The 15,816-nt window shown below is 45.2% G+C and overlaps 1 protein-coding gene across 7 annotated transcripts in view; it reads right to left on the bottom strand.

Annotated features, from left to right (window-relative positions):
* The window catches only part of LOC126546001 (dual specificity calcium/calmodulin-dependent 3',5'-cyclic nucleotide phosphodiesterase 1A-like), a 615,937-nt gene that overhangs the window by 20,143 nt on the left and 579,978 nt on the right, over nucleotides 1-15,816 (bottom strand). For all 7 annotated transcript variants that reach the window (XM_055061558.1, XM_055061556.1, XM_050194058.3 and 4 more), the window contains 3 exons: nucleotides 12,756-12,896; nucleotides 10,454-10,554; nucleotides 2,037-2,162 (listed from right to left, as the gene is read on the bottom strand). In XM_055061558.1, coding sequence (XP_054917533.1) covers nucleotides 2,037-2,162; nucleotides 10,454-10,554; nucleotides 12,756-12,896 — 368 coding nt within the window. The remainder of the gene's footprint in view (nucleotides 1-2,036; nucleotides 2,163-10,453; nucleotides 10,555-12,755; nucleotides 12,897-15,816) is intronic.

Genomic DNA, 15,816 nt, shown 5'->3' with positions numbered 1-15,816 from the left:
ATACTCTGCGTGAAACTTACTATGACACGAAGCGGCGCTACTCCCTTTGTCATTGTTTAACGATCGGTACTCACTCTTGCCGGCGTTCCAGGGCTGAAACACTTTCTTTGAAGGTTAGCGATACAACGCTGGCGGATGAGCAAATTTCTGCATCATCGAGGAAAGCCGTACAACACGTACGGACAGTTACAGCAATGGTCCGCGAACTTGGCCACACAGATTCATTCCTTTCCTTAATATGTCAGTCAATATTTTTGCAGCCACCTACTGCACACGTCTTCAATCCACATGATTCAATCAAGCATGATTGGAGTACAGTGCGTTAGCGAAAACTCAGTTGAATTTCCGATAGCTGGGGAATGTAAGGGTCCACCTAGTGGGCATGTCCATTTCGTCTGCTGTTGAAGTTCTGATTGGCTGGGCTGGGCTGTGCGTCCGCAGCAGCGAGGCGCCAATGCCAATCAACACTTCAGCACCAGACGAAATGGACATGTCCGCTCGGTGGACTCTTGCAGAATACCTCCCCAGATCGCGCAGAAGCAAGGTGGAAGCGGTAATGGTTTCGTATTCGTGCGCTGTCGCTGAGGCTACGTGCGGCGCGCTGCCGAAAGCGCCATCTCGTTTCTCTAGAATATACTGCTCCGCGAAAAGGGTCAATACGATTGCGCGCAGGCAACTTAGAATCAGATAAATGCGGTAATCATTCATTGTGAGCTACCATTTTGTGTTTTCGATGCATTCGCCGATTGTTAGATGCCGCCAAGACAGACGGGTTGCTATTGGGGTCAGGCGCACGCGTGCTGACCAGTCAAGTTCGAATTACCAAGCAGATGTCAAATTCAGGATAGAAATAACGAACGTTCTGGCCCAAATATATACATGGGTGCCGGTCAGGACTATGGTAAAGATCGAATTTGTCGAAAAATTTAGGTAACTGGAGGCGGATTAACGGAAGTCTACTGTGTGCACTGTGTCATTGTAAATCTGAAAAAAAAAAATGCACACCAAATTGCCTAAGTTGGACATACAAATAGAAACGCCAGCAGTCAAACAGTGCATAAAGTTTGTGTAAAATTAATTAGACAAATGAATGCTTCATACAAGGTCCCACTTACCGTGCTTTTTCTGGCTTGAGATACATTTGAGCACAATTAAAGCACCAGAATGTTTATTCAGGCAATTTCCAGGAATACTTTGGACATGCAGTTTTTGTTTTTTAGACCAGTAAAATATTAATTACACAAGCCATTCATGACTTGGGGCTCTTGCAGGTTATTACAGGCCTTCTCTAATGAGCAGCTTCAATGTATGGCTGCTTTGTTGACACAACATGTGCAACCTTCAGTATTCGTATTTAGAAAGCTGTGCTTAACATTTGAAAGCATGTATCGGCAGCCGTGGAATGTCTACTATGTCCTGAAAGAAATGCATGTTGTACCGCAATTTTTTTTAAGTATTCACCGACGATTACGATACCCCCTAATGCGAAATTTGAGCGCAGCCCTATACGTGTATTCATTTCGCGATATATTGCGCTGTGCGGACATTCTGTCTCATGCGGCACGTTGAAAATGGAGCGGAATGTGGCGCGACTGCCTCGCTAATCGGGAGATCGCGAGAGGCAGCGCGTGGGTGACGCGCGGGCGCGATTCACAGCAGCCGCCGCAGACAGACCTCCGCTCATGCAGTGCTTTGTTTCCATATGTCTGACGCACGCTACTCTGGCGCCATCTCGTAGCAATTGTTGCCGCAGAGCCCGTATTGCGGCGCACTACGCTTTTCTTCTCACGCTTTCGCCATACCCTCCTCCTCCGCTTTCTTCGCTATCGCCGTCTTTCATCACCCGCTGCACTCCACGTTCGCTCTTTCATACTTCGCTGTGCTTGTTCGCTCGGTTACGAGGGACGCCGAGGCATGCCGACGCTCAACGGAGGAACGGGCGCCTAAGAGCTGCGCTCTAAAAGCTGGAACCATGATAATAAGTAAAGCCTATGTGTTAGGTTTCGGTTTAATTTAAAAAAAAGCTAACAACTTACTTGTACTCTTCTTTGCTTAGGCTGGATAATATGTTCTGATCATCATCTGTTAACAGGCGGAAAGCAGCACTGATGTGATGGTTTTCGAGAACCGATCGGTCATTGTAGATGAGCGCAGTTTCTGACCTGCAAGGAAAAGAAACAGCACAGTGAAACACTGGTTCTTGCAAAGTTCAAGCTGATTGGATTGCCCGTGTCAATAAGTGGTTGTTATAAGGAGTAAATTCATCTATGAATGAAGTCAAAGCTTGTTCAACTAACCTTAGCATGTTTATTTTCTTTCGCTTCTGCAAATGACAATTGACGTAACTGCAAAATTTATTGCATGCACTTTTGATACTAGCATTATTTTAAAACACAAGAAAACTGATGAGTTAGTGGATGCTGCAAATGAATTGTTAGCAAACGCATTGTTAGAATTGAATTAGTGGACAAAGAATAGCATCTAGAACATCATTGTAAAACAAAAGCGGCCTTGTTTTAAATCCAGAACAAACGTGCCTGAACAGACAAACCTATATAACCGAGTTGACGGATCCAGAGCGAGAAGGGGGCGCCCTGGATTTCCGCAGTGAGCCCCTCCCCAGTCCCCGTTTTCTATACTACTAATGTAGCTCCACCAAGTTGTTGATTGAGACAGCTTTTATTACGTGCCCTCAGTGCCTTGTACATTGTACATGACGTAAACAGATCAATAATTCCAACAAAAATAACGTTATTAACGTTCTGTTTATTATGTAGCATTTTCTCGTTATATTTATAAAATATTGCTTTCGTCTAAAAATAAATTTGCCGGATTTATTTGTCTTTTAGTAACAGTGCTTGAGTGGAATCTTGATCTTTAGCTACAAGTCAAATATTCAGGATAGGCTCCTCTCTAAAAAAATCGCGACCGATCAGCACCTCGCATGCTTCAAGAAATAGTGAAGCGATAATGAGAGGGATTCCGCTTCACACGTGTACCTTCTCTCTACGACCTCAACTAGCCTTTGTGTGTGCGTGCACCACACCACGGAGGTACAGCACCAGCAAAGGCCCGATTGATCCCTTCACAGACATGTATGTCACAACTGATGCAAAAAAAAAAAAAAAAGCTTCCCCACCAGGCTGTGAGTTTCGCACCGTCTGAAGACGTGGACAGAGGTGGTGTGCGGTGATGTTTGTGGCGGACGGACGTGTTTTTCAAGGGCTCCATGGCGGCGACGTAAACATAAATTTTTTGTGCACGCTTTGAGCTTGCTTCTCTTTTAGATGTGCGGATTTTTAGCCTTTAAATAGTAATTGGCTGGTTTTCTTTTCTTTTTGTGTGTGCGCGCGGGTGTGTTTCGTGTACATTTGTTTTTGCAGGATAGTCAGAGCGTCCTTTCGACACGCGTTTCAACACGTACAACTGTGTGGAACGTTAAGTCTTTATAGCCTTTAAATAGTAGTTTCGAAGTGGCAAGACTATTAGCTATTAGTGGTTTTAGTGTGTGTGCATTGATATTGGGAATATTGCTTTGGTAGGACAGAGAGAGCGTGGCCGCGTGTTTGAACACGTGCGAATACGTGTCATACCTTAAGTTTGTGCGGAATTTATTGCTTCGAAAACATTGGTGATAATTACTTTGCGGCATTTTAAGGATTTCGATTCTGTGCGTTTCAGCCTTTGCTAGAAGGCACGTGCTCTGAAAGCTTCGGCGTTTGCATTAGAAAAAGCTAAGTGCAACATACGGCAAGAAAGACGGCAAAGCGTGCAGTGTGCGGGGGGTCCCTCAAGGTAGACGAGGGGAAGGATGAGAATGGAGAGGAAATCGAGTCAATCGGCAGACATTGTGATGTCGATGCTAGACTAAAGAAAATGGAGGTTTTCCAGGATGAGCTTGTGGAACAGGTCGAATAGCTAAAAAATGAGCTAAGTATGGAGCGTAATGCACGTAAGGCGGTAGAAAAAAAGACTTCAAGCAGCCGTGGAAAAGCAAAATAGGGCCGACATCACGAGAGAGAATGGTCGTGACAATGGAACGCAGTCTCCCGCCGTGACAGCAAAGGGAGTGCCAACAAAGCACGGGCAATGCGCGCAACGTGGGGAGGGGGCAGCTGGAAAGAGCTGTACGCACTTTAATGCGGCCACAAAGGAAAAGCAGGAACGCAGGGGTCAATGTCCCTTGTCAAGTCCGAATCACGCGGAAAAGGATGGCAAAGGGAAGCAGGAAGAAGCCTTGGTAGTAGGAGAGAGTGAAATGGTGATTATTGCCGGCGACTCAAACCTGGCTCAGAAGCAGTTGTGAAGAGGGTGAAAGGCGATGAAAGAGTGGTGGTAGGGACATTTCCAGGGCGGGCATTGGGTGCTGTCATGGAGCGAGCAAAAGCAAAGCTCGCGGAAAATACCCATGGACACAACCTTGTCGTAGTAGCAGGTGGACTAAATGACGCGCTAAACAGAAAAGGCAACAGCCTCCATGCCTCCATGCAATAGCCTACATAAACATGCAGGGCGGCAGAAGAAAGGAAAAGTGGATATAGGCTGAGGAGCAGTTAAATAGAGAAAAAATAGGGATGTATGCGGTTAGAGAAACGCACCTTAGAGGCTCGGAAGAGCCGCTAGTGATTGAGAACTGTGTCTGGGAAGGATGCACCAGAACTAAATCGGAAATAAAGGGAGGGGGAGTCGGAATGCTCATCCATGAGGGAGCCAAATGGAAAAGAGTAAATTCGAAATGTTAAGAGCATCTTTGGTTATCATGTACAATGTGAGTGGAAAGAAAACTTGGCTGGGCGTGACACAGTAGTGGACCGGAAATAATTGCAGAAAGAAGAATCAAGAGTTAGTTGAATGACTAAGTGCTGATACTAAGGGCTTTGGGAATGATGCCGAAATTGTCCTATTCGGTGACACGAATGCCCACATACAGGAGATATATGGCTATACCGACAACAACGGGAAGCCAACGCTAGATCTCTGTGAGCAACATAGCCTCCTTATCGTGAATGCAGGACCTAAGTGTGACGGACAGACAACGTGGGAAGTGAGAAACCAGCAATTGACCATTGATTACTCTCTGATGGCAGAAGGGATTCATGATAAGTTGATAGAAATGGTCATTGACGCGGATGGGTATAGCAGCATAGGGAGTGACCATAAACGCATTTTGAATATGGGATATGTAGTTGGGAAAGAGAGCAAGGAGCGCAAAATGGCCAGTCCAAATTTGAAAGCTGAACAAATAATAAATAGAGTCACAAGAGTCGAGGAAGAACTTGGCAAATGGCCAAGCAAAGAGTGGGAATACAGTGAGCTTCTAAGTGTAATAACGAGGGAAATATGGAAAGAGAAGCAACATGTTCATTGTAAAGGAAAAAAGAAACCGAAAAGCTGGTGGAACAGGGAGATGCGAGAAGCTATTGCCGAATTACAGAGAGCATCCCGAGTCACAGGCAGGCAAAAAAGCGCAGTTGCCGCATGACGAAGTAGCCAGAAAATGGGAAATATACCGGGAGAAAAAAAGTCTATGTTTAAACTAATAGTTCAAGGAAACATAAAAGGTGAGAGTGAATGAACGTTGGTTGTCAGAAATACGTGAGAAAAAGAAGGCCGCACCTAGAATATTTTGGAACGACAAAAACTTATTAGGCAGGAAGTCTGGAACAATACAACAACATCCTAGACGAAGATGGAAACAAATTGGAAGAAGACGTGACATTAAATCACATCCGAAAAATAAAAGCCGACTCTTTCCAAGGCGTGGTTGCACTTAAGAAAAAAAAAAAGAGCATGAAAGAGAACCAGATGGAAAAGGAGCTGGTGCTGACAAATTTCATCTGGAAGAAAGCCGAAGAGAAAATTCCTAAGCGCACAGCCACAGGATTAGACGAGGTTCCCGTTAGTCTGATTAATGAACTAGGACCAAAAAGTAAGGAAGCTGTGTTGAAAGCGATAGAAAAAACTTTAAAAGATAGATGAATACCAGATAGTTGGCTACAAAGTAGAATTAATTTAATTTATAAAGGTAAGGGGGAAAAAGATAGAATTCACTCGTATAGACCGTTGACCATTACATCTGTAATATACAGGCTAGCAATGCAGACAATCAAATTAAAGCTGCAAGAATGGGCAGAGAATAATGGAGTTTTGGGAGAACTTCAGAATGGTTTCAGAATAGGTAGGCGTTTGCATGATAACTTATTTGTTCTTACTCAGTGCATTGAAATATCAAGAGTAGAAAGCAGACCGTTATATGTGGCCTTTTTAGACATTACAGGAGCGTATAACAACGTAGGCCGCAACATCTTGTGGGATGTACTGGAAGGGGAAGGCTTAGGCGACGATTGTCTACAGATTTTGAGAGAGATTTACCTAGAAAATGCCGTTTGCATTGAATGGGAAGGGATGAGGAGCGAGGAGATGGTTTATATCAACAAGGGACTGAGGCAGGGGTGCCATTTATCCACACTGCTGTTTACGATGTACATGGTGAGGATGGAAAGGGCGCTAGAGGGAAGTAATATAGGATTTCATTTCTCATACAAACAGGCAGATACAGTAGTAGAGGAGCAGCTTCCAGGTTTGTTTTATGCGGACGACATTGTGTTGCTAGCTAACAAGCAAAGTGATGTGCGACGTCTGGCTGATATCTGTGGACAGGAAGGCGAGAATTTAGGTCTGAAATTTAGTGTTAAAAAATCAGGTGTTATAGTATTAAATGAAAACAGTGAACAGACAGTGTCAATACAGGGCCAGGAACTATTTCGCATAAAAGAATATAAATACCTTTGTATATGGATAAACGAAGACAAAAGATATGTGGAAACACAGAAACAAACAATCACAGTAAAGGGGGAAGAGAAATGCGGGCATAATGAAACACAGAGCGTTATGGGGACAAAATAGGTACGATGTGCTCCGGGGTATGTGGAAAGGTGTAATGGTTCCAGGGCTTACTTTTGGAAATGCGGTTGTTTGCTTGAAATCAGGGGTACAATCAGGACTCGATGGCAACCAAAGGTCAGTGGGACGCCTCGCATTGGGCGCTCACGGGAAGATTACAACTGAAGCTGCGCAGGGTAATATGGGCTGGACAAGTTTTGAAGTGAGGGAAGCTCACAGCAAAATTGATTATGAAGAACGGCTGAGGAATATGGAAGAAAGTAAATAGGCTGGGAGAGTGTTCAGGTATTTGTAAAGGAAGAACATTGATTCACAGTGGAGGAAAAGAACTAGGAAGCTTACCGGCATGCGACCGGTGAGCAACATGGCAACAACGAACGTCAAGCGGAAAGTCTGAGAGGCTGAGATAATCTCATGGATGGCGGCAGTGGAAAAGGATTCTGCTATGAGCAACTACTTAAGGGGAAAGAAAAACTAAATCAGAAAAAGAACAGTTTATGATAACTCAAGGGAAGCTCATTACTTTTCGAAGCGAGATCAGGATGTCTTAGAACACGCACTTATAAAACGAGAGATAAGAAGGAAGAAGCATGTGCTTGCTGCGGTAAAGCTAGGGAAACGACGAAGCACGTTTTATTAGAATGGGAAGACATCTGCTCAGCGATCGAGTTAGGCACCTCTGGCCTCCTTGAAGCCCTTGGGGTGAGCGAGAGCAGGGGGAAAGCAAAGATGTCCGCAATCGAGATTAGTAAGAGGCGATAGGTAGATTGGTGGAAGAAAAGTAGGGAAACGACAAACAACAGAGCCATACAAAAACAAAGTTCCCAATAGGGCTTCAGAAAGTTTGGTTATGGGAATTCTTCGTGTTTTTTTCCTTTTCTCTTTTTCTTTTTAACATAGGTAGGGCACTAGGAAATATAATAACAAGAGCTTGGTGGCGCAGCCCACCACTCCATTCCAAAGGAGACGCTCATAGCATCCATCCAGAGAGAGCTGAAAACAAGACGATTTGTTGATGCATGTATACATGTTGTGGGGCATTGCCGCTGCATTCTCGACTTGTCACTGACTATAGCTTCAAGGTGCACTGCATGTGACCAGGGAAAGGGGCAAGTAATGTGAATAAATCGATACCACAGCGCGATAGTGACGGTCACATATTAACAACGTTACAGACACTGCAATGAAATTCCTTTTCTTTCTTGAAAGACACCTCCGACTAGCACCACTCTATACATAAATTCTGGCTTATAAAACTTTTGTCAGGTCAGACTTCGAGTACGCAAATGTTGTTTGATTCCCATACACTAAGCAACTAATTAAAAAAAAAAAAAAACTAAATGGCGTACAAAGGAAAGTACTACGGTATATATACAAAAAGTCAAGGGCATTTAAGTACCCTACGTGGATGAATGCGAAAGCATTGCGACGTCTTCCCGATGACGACTCGTTTTACGAAACGTAATGGTATTAATGCAGAAGCATTATATGGCTCATGAAGCGGAAAATCCGTGGCCGTGGCCGGAGATCGCACAAAAAGTAACGTGGCCGCAGAGACGCGCTCGCACCACTGCTCGCGCGCTCGTCGTCGTCTTCTTCCACAGGTGGCTCTGATGCCGCTAATCAGGCCAGCGTTCCTATACTGCCCCTCCCTCTGCGAAGGCACTGACGGCACTGATACACTGCCAGTTGGTGCGGTGATTTCGGTGAGTTCTGTCGTGCGCTCCGATGGAGGAACCTTCGAATTCGACGTCTCAGTGAGTAGCTGAACCCGCCTCCTTTGGACGTTCACACAAGTACGCGAACAAGGCCGAGGCACACGATGTGATAAATGATACAAGGCGACGTAAAAACAGTACCATTACGTTTCGCAAAAAGTGTCGTCATCGGGAAGGCGTCGCAATGCTTTCGCATTCATCCACGTAGGAATACCTAAGTCCCCTTGACTTTTTGTTCTCACGTCGCCTTGTACCTTTTATCGCATAACGTGCCTCGGCCTCGTTTGCGTACTTGTGTGGACGTCCAAAGGAACCGGGCGCAGCTATGTACTGAGAAGTCGAAGCCGAAGGTTCGTCCATCGAAGCGCACGACAGAACTCACCGAAGTCACCGCACCGACTGGCAGCGCCGAGACGCGCGGCGCTATATACGTATAGACCGGCCACCGGCACGGTCTGTATCTATGACCACGTGACTTTTTGTACCATCTCCGTCGGAACTACCTCCATCGGAGCGCACGACAGAACTCACCAATGTCTGCGCACCGACTGGCAGTGGGCCAGTGCCGTCAGCACCTTCGCAGATGGAGGGGCAGTATGGGAACGCTGGCATGATGAGCAGCATCGGAGGCAGCTGTGGAAGAAGACGACGACGAGCGCGCGAGCAGTGGCACGAGCGCGTCTCTGCCACCACGTGACCTTTTGTACCATCTCCGGCCACGCCGCCGGATTTTTCGCTTCATGAACCATGTAATGCTTTCGCATTAATAAATAACAGACTCGCCCACCGAACTACTTAACAAAGCCGGAATCTTAACAGTTCAACACTGAGCAGTTATAGCCCGTTTTAAGCTTATGTACCAGCTTCTACACCAACCAGTTTAACACTGATACCTCTAGATATACATCTCCAGAGGTTATGAAACACGACGAACGCGACTTCAACACGCACTAACACTCAACGAATATTCTTTTCGTACCGACTGCTTTAAGAATTAATTATTTCCTTTAGCGATAACAGAGCGGAATAATCTGAATGAGTCCATTAGTAGAAGCTGCTCATTAGACACCTTCGCTAATTCTGTGGAAAAAAGGATCTGCTCGCCTTACAGCTTTGACTTCTTTGCTCTGCTTTGTCACTGATCTTCGTATGCTAGCACTTTTCATTCATTTATTTTAGCTTGCTTCTTTGTTATCAACATTTTTAGACATACTTCTTGTAAACACCCTCATTCTATATAATATTGCATACTTTATTAGCTGCCTAGTATTACAGTTTCCCCCTTTCTTCTCGATGTTATAGTATTTAAAATGTATACCCTTTAGTCTGTAAGTGGTGGTGGTGGTGGTGGTGGTGGGTTGTAGGAACAGGCAGGTTTAGCCTGGCGATCAAGGCCGGCAATTGCTCCACCCGAGCGTCTCTTACAACATCACTGCGGTGTTTCACCGCATGTCCATCAAACCAATCTCTCTTAAGAATGCGACAAGGAGACGAAGTTTCTTGGCGGGCTATTTCTACTGACACTGAGGGTTTTTATAATGCATTATATGCATGACTGCATTCTGTTTATCATGCTCATCACGTATTTTTTATCACGTGTTTACTGGTTTTTGCTTGAATCGGTTTGTCTTTCTTTTTTTTCAGATTCGCCTAGGTTACCTTAAATTGTACCCATATCTTGAATCTGCGACGGTGTAATTAATTCTGTTCTTTTAGCCAAACAAAACGTATTTATATTTGCTTTCTGTTCGCAACTTCTGCCATTATACTTATCCTCCTGTTATAATCTCATGAGGGATTCACAGTATGTAAAAAAAAAAAAAAAACCTCACCGTGACATCACATGGAAGTTGTTGGTTGTTCCAGTATGTTCATAATCATGGATAATTGCTGCAAACAAGGTGGCAAATGCTTCCAGTTCTGTCAACCAGCCCTGGAATGCAAGCATGATCCATTAGCGTGGCTGCACAAACGGTCTGCTTATACACAGGCAGTTGGCATTATCAACTAAATTACAGGAGTTTCAACTTTTGCTGCTGAAAAGAAAGATCACAGCCTGCATCGAAACTGGTCTTCCAGCTTCGATACACTTGCACGTGATAAGGGGTGCAGTTCATGAAAGTTACACAAAATATAAGAAACACGGGTAGCAGATATAGAGGAGTAAGTTCGATTGTCTAATCTAGTAGTTGCGCGAAATGAAAGTACAAAAATAAAACTAGATGCGCAAATGTTTCGGATGCATACTTGCGGGAAGAACCGAAAAGAAGGAAAACATTAGGTGTTGACGAAACGTACGTTTAAAAAAAAAAGAAAAAAGAGAGAACACTTCATGCGCTTATGAATTGGCGCTGTTACACTCACAAACTGCGTCAGCGGTGTCCTAACTGCATTCGTGCGGTGACGGAAAAATAAATTCGCTCAGCGTGGCAAAGCAACGCAAAACATTAGCTCAACCAATCAGGCCACTGACGGGCATATTAGCGGAGATCCCTTCGGCCCGCATTCACAGAAAAGTTGTTACGCTAGAACTGTTCGTAAGAGAGGACGCCAGCCAATCGCGATGTCTAGCATATTAGCGAAGGCAGTCAGCCAATAGCAAACAGCACTTAGGAACAAAAAGCTTTGCAAATTCGGCCCCTCGTTCGCAAGGGACTTGTTCGTAAGACTATAACATTGGCTTAACCTGGGCAGTGTGTGAAGAAGGCGAGGTGCCAGCCCACATTCGCGAAACTGCCAAGGAATTATCTGCACATACACGTCGTGGTGCGACGAATGGTCGTGGGTAACCGATAGTACGAGCAGCGAAGATAAACGAAACACGCGACTTTTCCAGGAAGTCACATGTCTACTTCCAGGAAATGGGCTGCACGAAGAGTTAGTCAATATAAGGAGCTAGGAAACACGAAACTACTTGGGGCTGTCAGTAAAAGATGTTATATGTCCACTGGCAATATCATAAGATAGTGAAGATAGTTACAATGCAAAATTTCGACGTCGTTTGAGTAGCGTGTGGCGTCTATGTCATGAACAGTGCCATCGGATGCTCAGCTAGGCTGATTAGATGCGCAACGGTCTTGCATTTTATATGCTGCGTAGAATGCTGTCTCCATTTTGGTGAGGCCATCGTTATAGTGTTATCTCGCCGCCTCCATGCTTTCAGCTTCTGCGCGCAAGCTTCCTGACAGCGGCATCATTTAATTATTTTTTAATAACGAGGAGAAGGAATCTCACTTAAAATGTTCTTCTTGGGGCAGCAGAAGAGGTAAGCGACAAAAGCTGTGCCTGTGGATGCACTCGGTAACTTCACCGCAGAAAAGGCTTATTTGCGGCGGTGCACCCTTTACAGGTGAAAAGGGCATCTACGGACTACATGACTGTATTTCTCAGCCCGTATTGACAAAAACGTGCTTATGCTAGGATTGTTCGTAAAAGCAGATGTCAGCCAGTGATGATGACGTACCTATTAGCGAAGACGGTAAATCAATGGGAAATGGCACGAGCGGACGAAAAGCTTCATTAATTCGGCCCCTGATCTCAGCGCTTTCGTACCACGCCTTCTGCCATGTTACGTTGTCTGGTCACACACTTGCAACATTTGTAAATAAGAATCTATACATTACAGTGAATTGTAAAAAGGATACCCGCGGATATACGGACCCCCCCCCCCCCCCTTGTTTTGTTTATGTCTTTGTTTTTGCTGTCAAGGTTGTTTTTAGGGTATGGGCGAAACTAAGACACAAATAATGCTAAAAAGTCCGAAAAACTCGGAATTTCGTTGCGCATCAAAGAAAAGTTTCATAAACTCGGATTTTTGTGTGAAAGGACACCCTCCTATTTTGCTGCTATGAGCTCTGAGAACGCATAACCCTAGTTGTAAGCCCTCTACAGCGTGGCAGAACAAGACAATGTCAACCGCAAGCTGCAGAGTGCCGAGATATGCTCCGTTGAAACTTTATTCTTCCCCATAACATCTTGAATAGTTGAAGACATGAAGTGAATAACACTGGAGAGTGAGCCTCACTTCTTTGTCAGTCTTTGTATTTTGCGAATAATTAGATGAAGAATAATGTCAACTGTGCTGTTTCGATAATAAGTAAGCATCGTAACGTATCTTTTTTTTTTGTTACTTACACCGATGCCTGCTGAGTAGAGCATGTAATGGACGGTCTGGGTGACGTCTGCTGCGTGCAGGTTGTTGTGGTAGGGATTTTTATATTTGCAGTACCCTTGCTCCACAGCAGTGATAAAGTTCTCTAGCGCTGCTGACGACACCTGAAAAAAAAAAAAAAAAGAAAGCATGTCACAAATTTTAACATTTGACGAAACAAAGGAGAAACCTCGACAATTGCACGGTATTCTTCGAGACCAGTAAACGGACCTCCGAGATAGACACGGATGGTACTGAGAGTTGATAACGGCGCACCGAGGTTTAGCAGCATGTCCACCACAGTCACACATTGCGTGGATTACATTTCCTTCGTTTATAACTCACGCAAACCTAACTTGCACGCTTGACCTAACTTGCTCAACCGCGCTGCAAACGCGAGAAGCTTGGGGAAGAGAAAGCGGCAAATGCACAATAAACGACAAGCAAATAACTCATGTTGTGAGAACCACTCACATGGCTCTTTGTCATGCGACCCGCCGTGGTTGCTCAGTGGCTATGGTGTTGGGCTGCTGAGCACGAGGTCGCGGGATCGAATCCCGGCCACAGCCGCCGCATTTCGATGGGGGCGAAATGCGAAAACACCCATGTACTTAGATTTAGGCGCACGTTAAAGAACCCCAGGTGGTCGAAATTTACGGAGTCCTCCACTACGGCGTGCCTCATAATCGGAAAGTGGTTTTGGCACGTAAAACCCCCTAATTTAATTTAATTTATTTGTCATGCGCTAAAACGTGAGCATATGGACGTCTTCGCAGTTGCCCTATAAACCACCGCCGCATGGTTGGCTAGAAATTGAGATCGCTCGTTTGATATCAACTAAGCGGGGCCCGGGCGACCGGGGTAATCAGGAAAAAAAAGAGAAAAAGAAAACTAGTAGATATCTGCAAATCCGAGCAGCTCATACCTCAAAGGCAGCGAAGCTGCGTGAAGGAATTATCACATTTTTTGGAATCTATATAGGAGTTCGCCACCGCCCGAAATCTGCCAAAGACTTTGCGAACGCATCACGATATGCTAGCTCAGTAATACTATACTATCCGCTAAATCCAACTCATGTTCCCGTATGCTGCGCCAGCTCTGCCGACGCTGGCGTCCGGCTGCGCGTTCCGACGGCGTGGTTTACGGCCGCATCGGGGCTGCGATGCAGGCTGCGTTACTGGCTGTTCACTGGCTGACATTCGATACCGACCACGCCGAAACGAAAACCGCTGCGGAACTCCCCTTAACAGCTTCGCTGCGAAAAGCTCCATATGCGCGGATGGCTCGAATTTCTGCTAGTTTGGCTATAAAACAAGTGCCAAGCAGACATGCAGTAAGGCCAATGCGAACATGTTCTACAATATTACACCGCGTTTCGGCTCAGTGCGCCCAGCTGCCGTTGAATTATAGGTGGGCGTTTTCTTAAAGAATCGAAAGTGCACGATTAGCTGCGCCTATGTGTTTGAGGCGCCATGCGACCAAGCTCACCAATCACGTAGTTACGTTAAAGCGAAGCTGTCTTTCCCCCCTGCCCTGTACAGCAGGTGAAGTGCGTAAGCGCGAACGTGAGGTACAACGCAAACACGCCGTCGTCCTCTCTTCATCGTTGCCATGCCGTCGCCGCTACTTCGTCGTCATGCGTCGGATCCGCATGTTCGAGCGCCGAACATTCAAATTTTATTAAGGCGAAAGCCTTAGATAGTTCATGGGCCAAAAAATAGACCGTCCGGCGTTATGGCACTAAAATTCAAGCGTATGCGCCAGTATTCCTATATCAAAGAGAGAGAGAGAGAGAGAGAGAGAGAGAGAGAGAGAGAGAGAGAGAGAGAGAGAGAGAGAGAGAGAGAGAGAGAGAGAGAGAGAGAGAGAGATTATCTCCCTTCGCGTTCAATGGACATCCGTCAATAATCAGTATGGCCACAAAAGTGTTTGTGTGTGGTTTTCCCGGTTTTGCTCTTTGCCGAGCAATGTACACGTGTCTTATGACGTTTTGAGGAATATAAATGCGCCTGCGAGAACTGGAAATATATCTGTTACTGAAAGCACAGAGTTGCATAAAATAATTACTAGAAGGAACTCTGGCGCTAGTGTCTAGGGAGCTGCAATGGGAGCGCTTGAGTCAGCATGGGAATTATGGGAAGTACATGGATTTGCCTAAACTTCGTCCTTCTGGCTTCAAACGGCTGCGTGACTTTGTAAACTCATAAATTTCAACAAGGTACTGTGTAATAAATAATTAAAGTAACATTATTAAATTATTTGAACATAGGGCCTCTAACACAGAAGCCCGATATTGAAACCATTACGCCACGGACGCATGCACCAACAAGAGCCACCGACAAGACGCATGCATTTCTCGCGGACTAGTCTGCGCGTTGAGACGCTTGGTGCGTTTCGGTTTGCTAACCTCGACAGGCTGAACCGCTGCAACTAGTAGTGACTGCGTGTGTTCGCAGAGTCTTCTGCTTAGAAAAGTATTAATTGCTCTGACATTTAGGACAATGAAGGCAGATAAAGCTTAACACAGTCGCAAGAACGCCTGAAGCCACAGGCACGAAGGCCAGACAAATCCATGAACTTCTCACCATTCCTATGGTGGCTGAACACACTATTTCCGTGTCCTTCTCATACTGCCTGCGCTATAAGAACGTACAAGGCACCATATATACAAGCCCATGTAGCTACCCTCGTCGAATAAAATGCTAAAATAATAAAAAATATAATTCAGTGAACCTGCGTATGTGTCTTAATGGCCTTCATAGACTTGTCACGACCTTTGCAACGTGCCATTAACCATGCAAAGCCAGTGGCGATGCCTAGTCGACGGAAAAAGAGAACGAGTAAAGAGAAAAGCAAGTAAAGAGAAAAGCAAGTAAAGAAAAAATCAAGTAATAGGAAGTAACAATGCATTCGAATGAGAAAGTCAAAGTAATTTAATGAATGTCTCCTGAGCGCGCAGGCTTTCGCCTTCATCCTCTTTAGCGTACGCTAAAGTGACTGCCAACTTTTTTTTCTTGAAAGGAGGAGCCGAAACAAAAAGCCGCG

This window comes from Dermacentor andersoni, chromosome 1 (assembly GCF_023375885.2).
Source record: "Dermacentor andersoni chromosome 1, qqDerAnde1_hic_scaffold, whole genome shotgun sequence".
Taxonomy (NCBI): domain Eukaryota; kingdom Metazoa; phylum Arthropoda; class Arachnida; order Ixodida; family Ixodidae; genus Dermacentor; species Dermacentor andersoni.
Note: the sequence above shows the minus strand (reverse complement) of the source record. Positions and strands in the feature narration are given on the sequence as shown.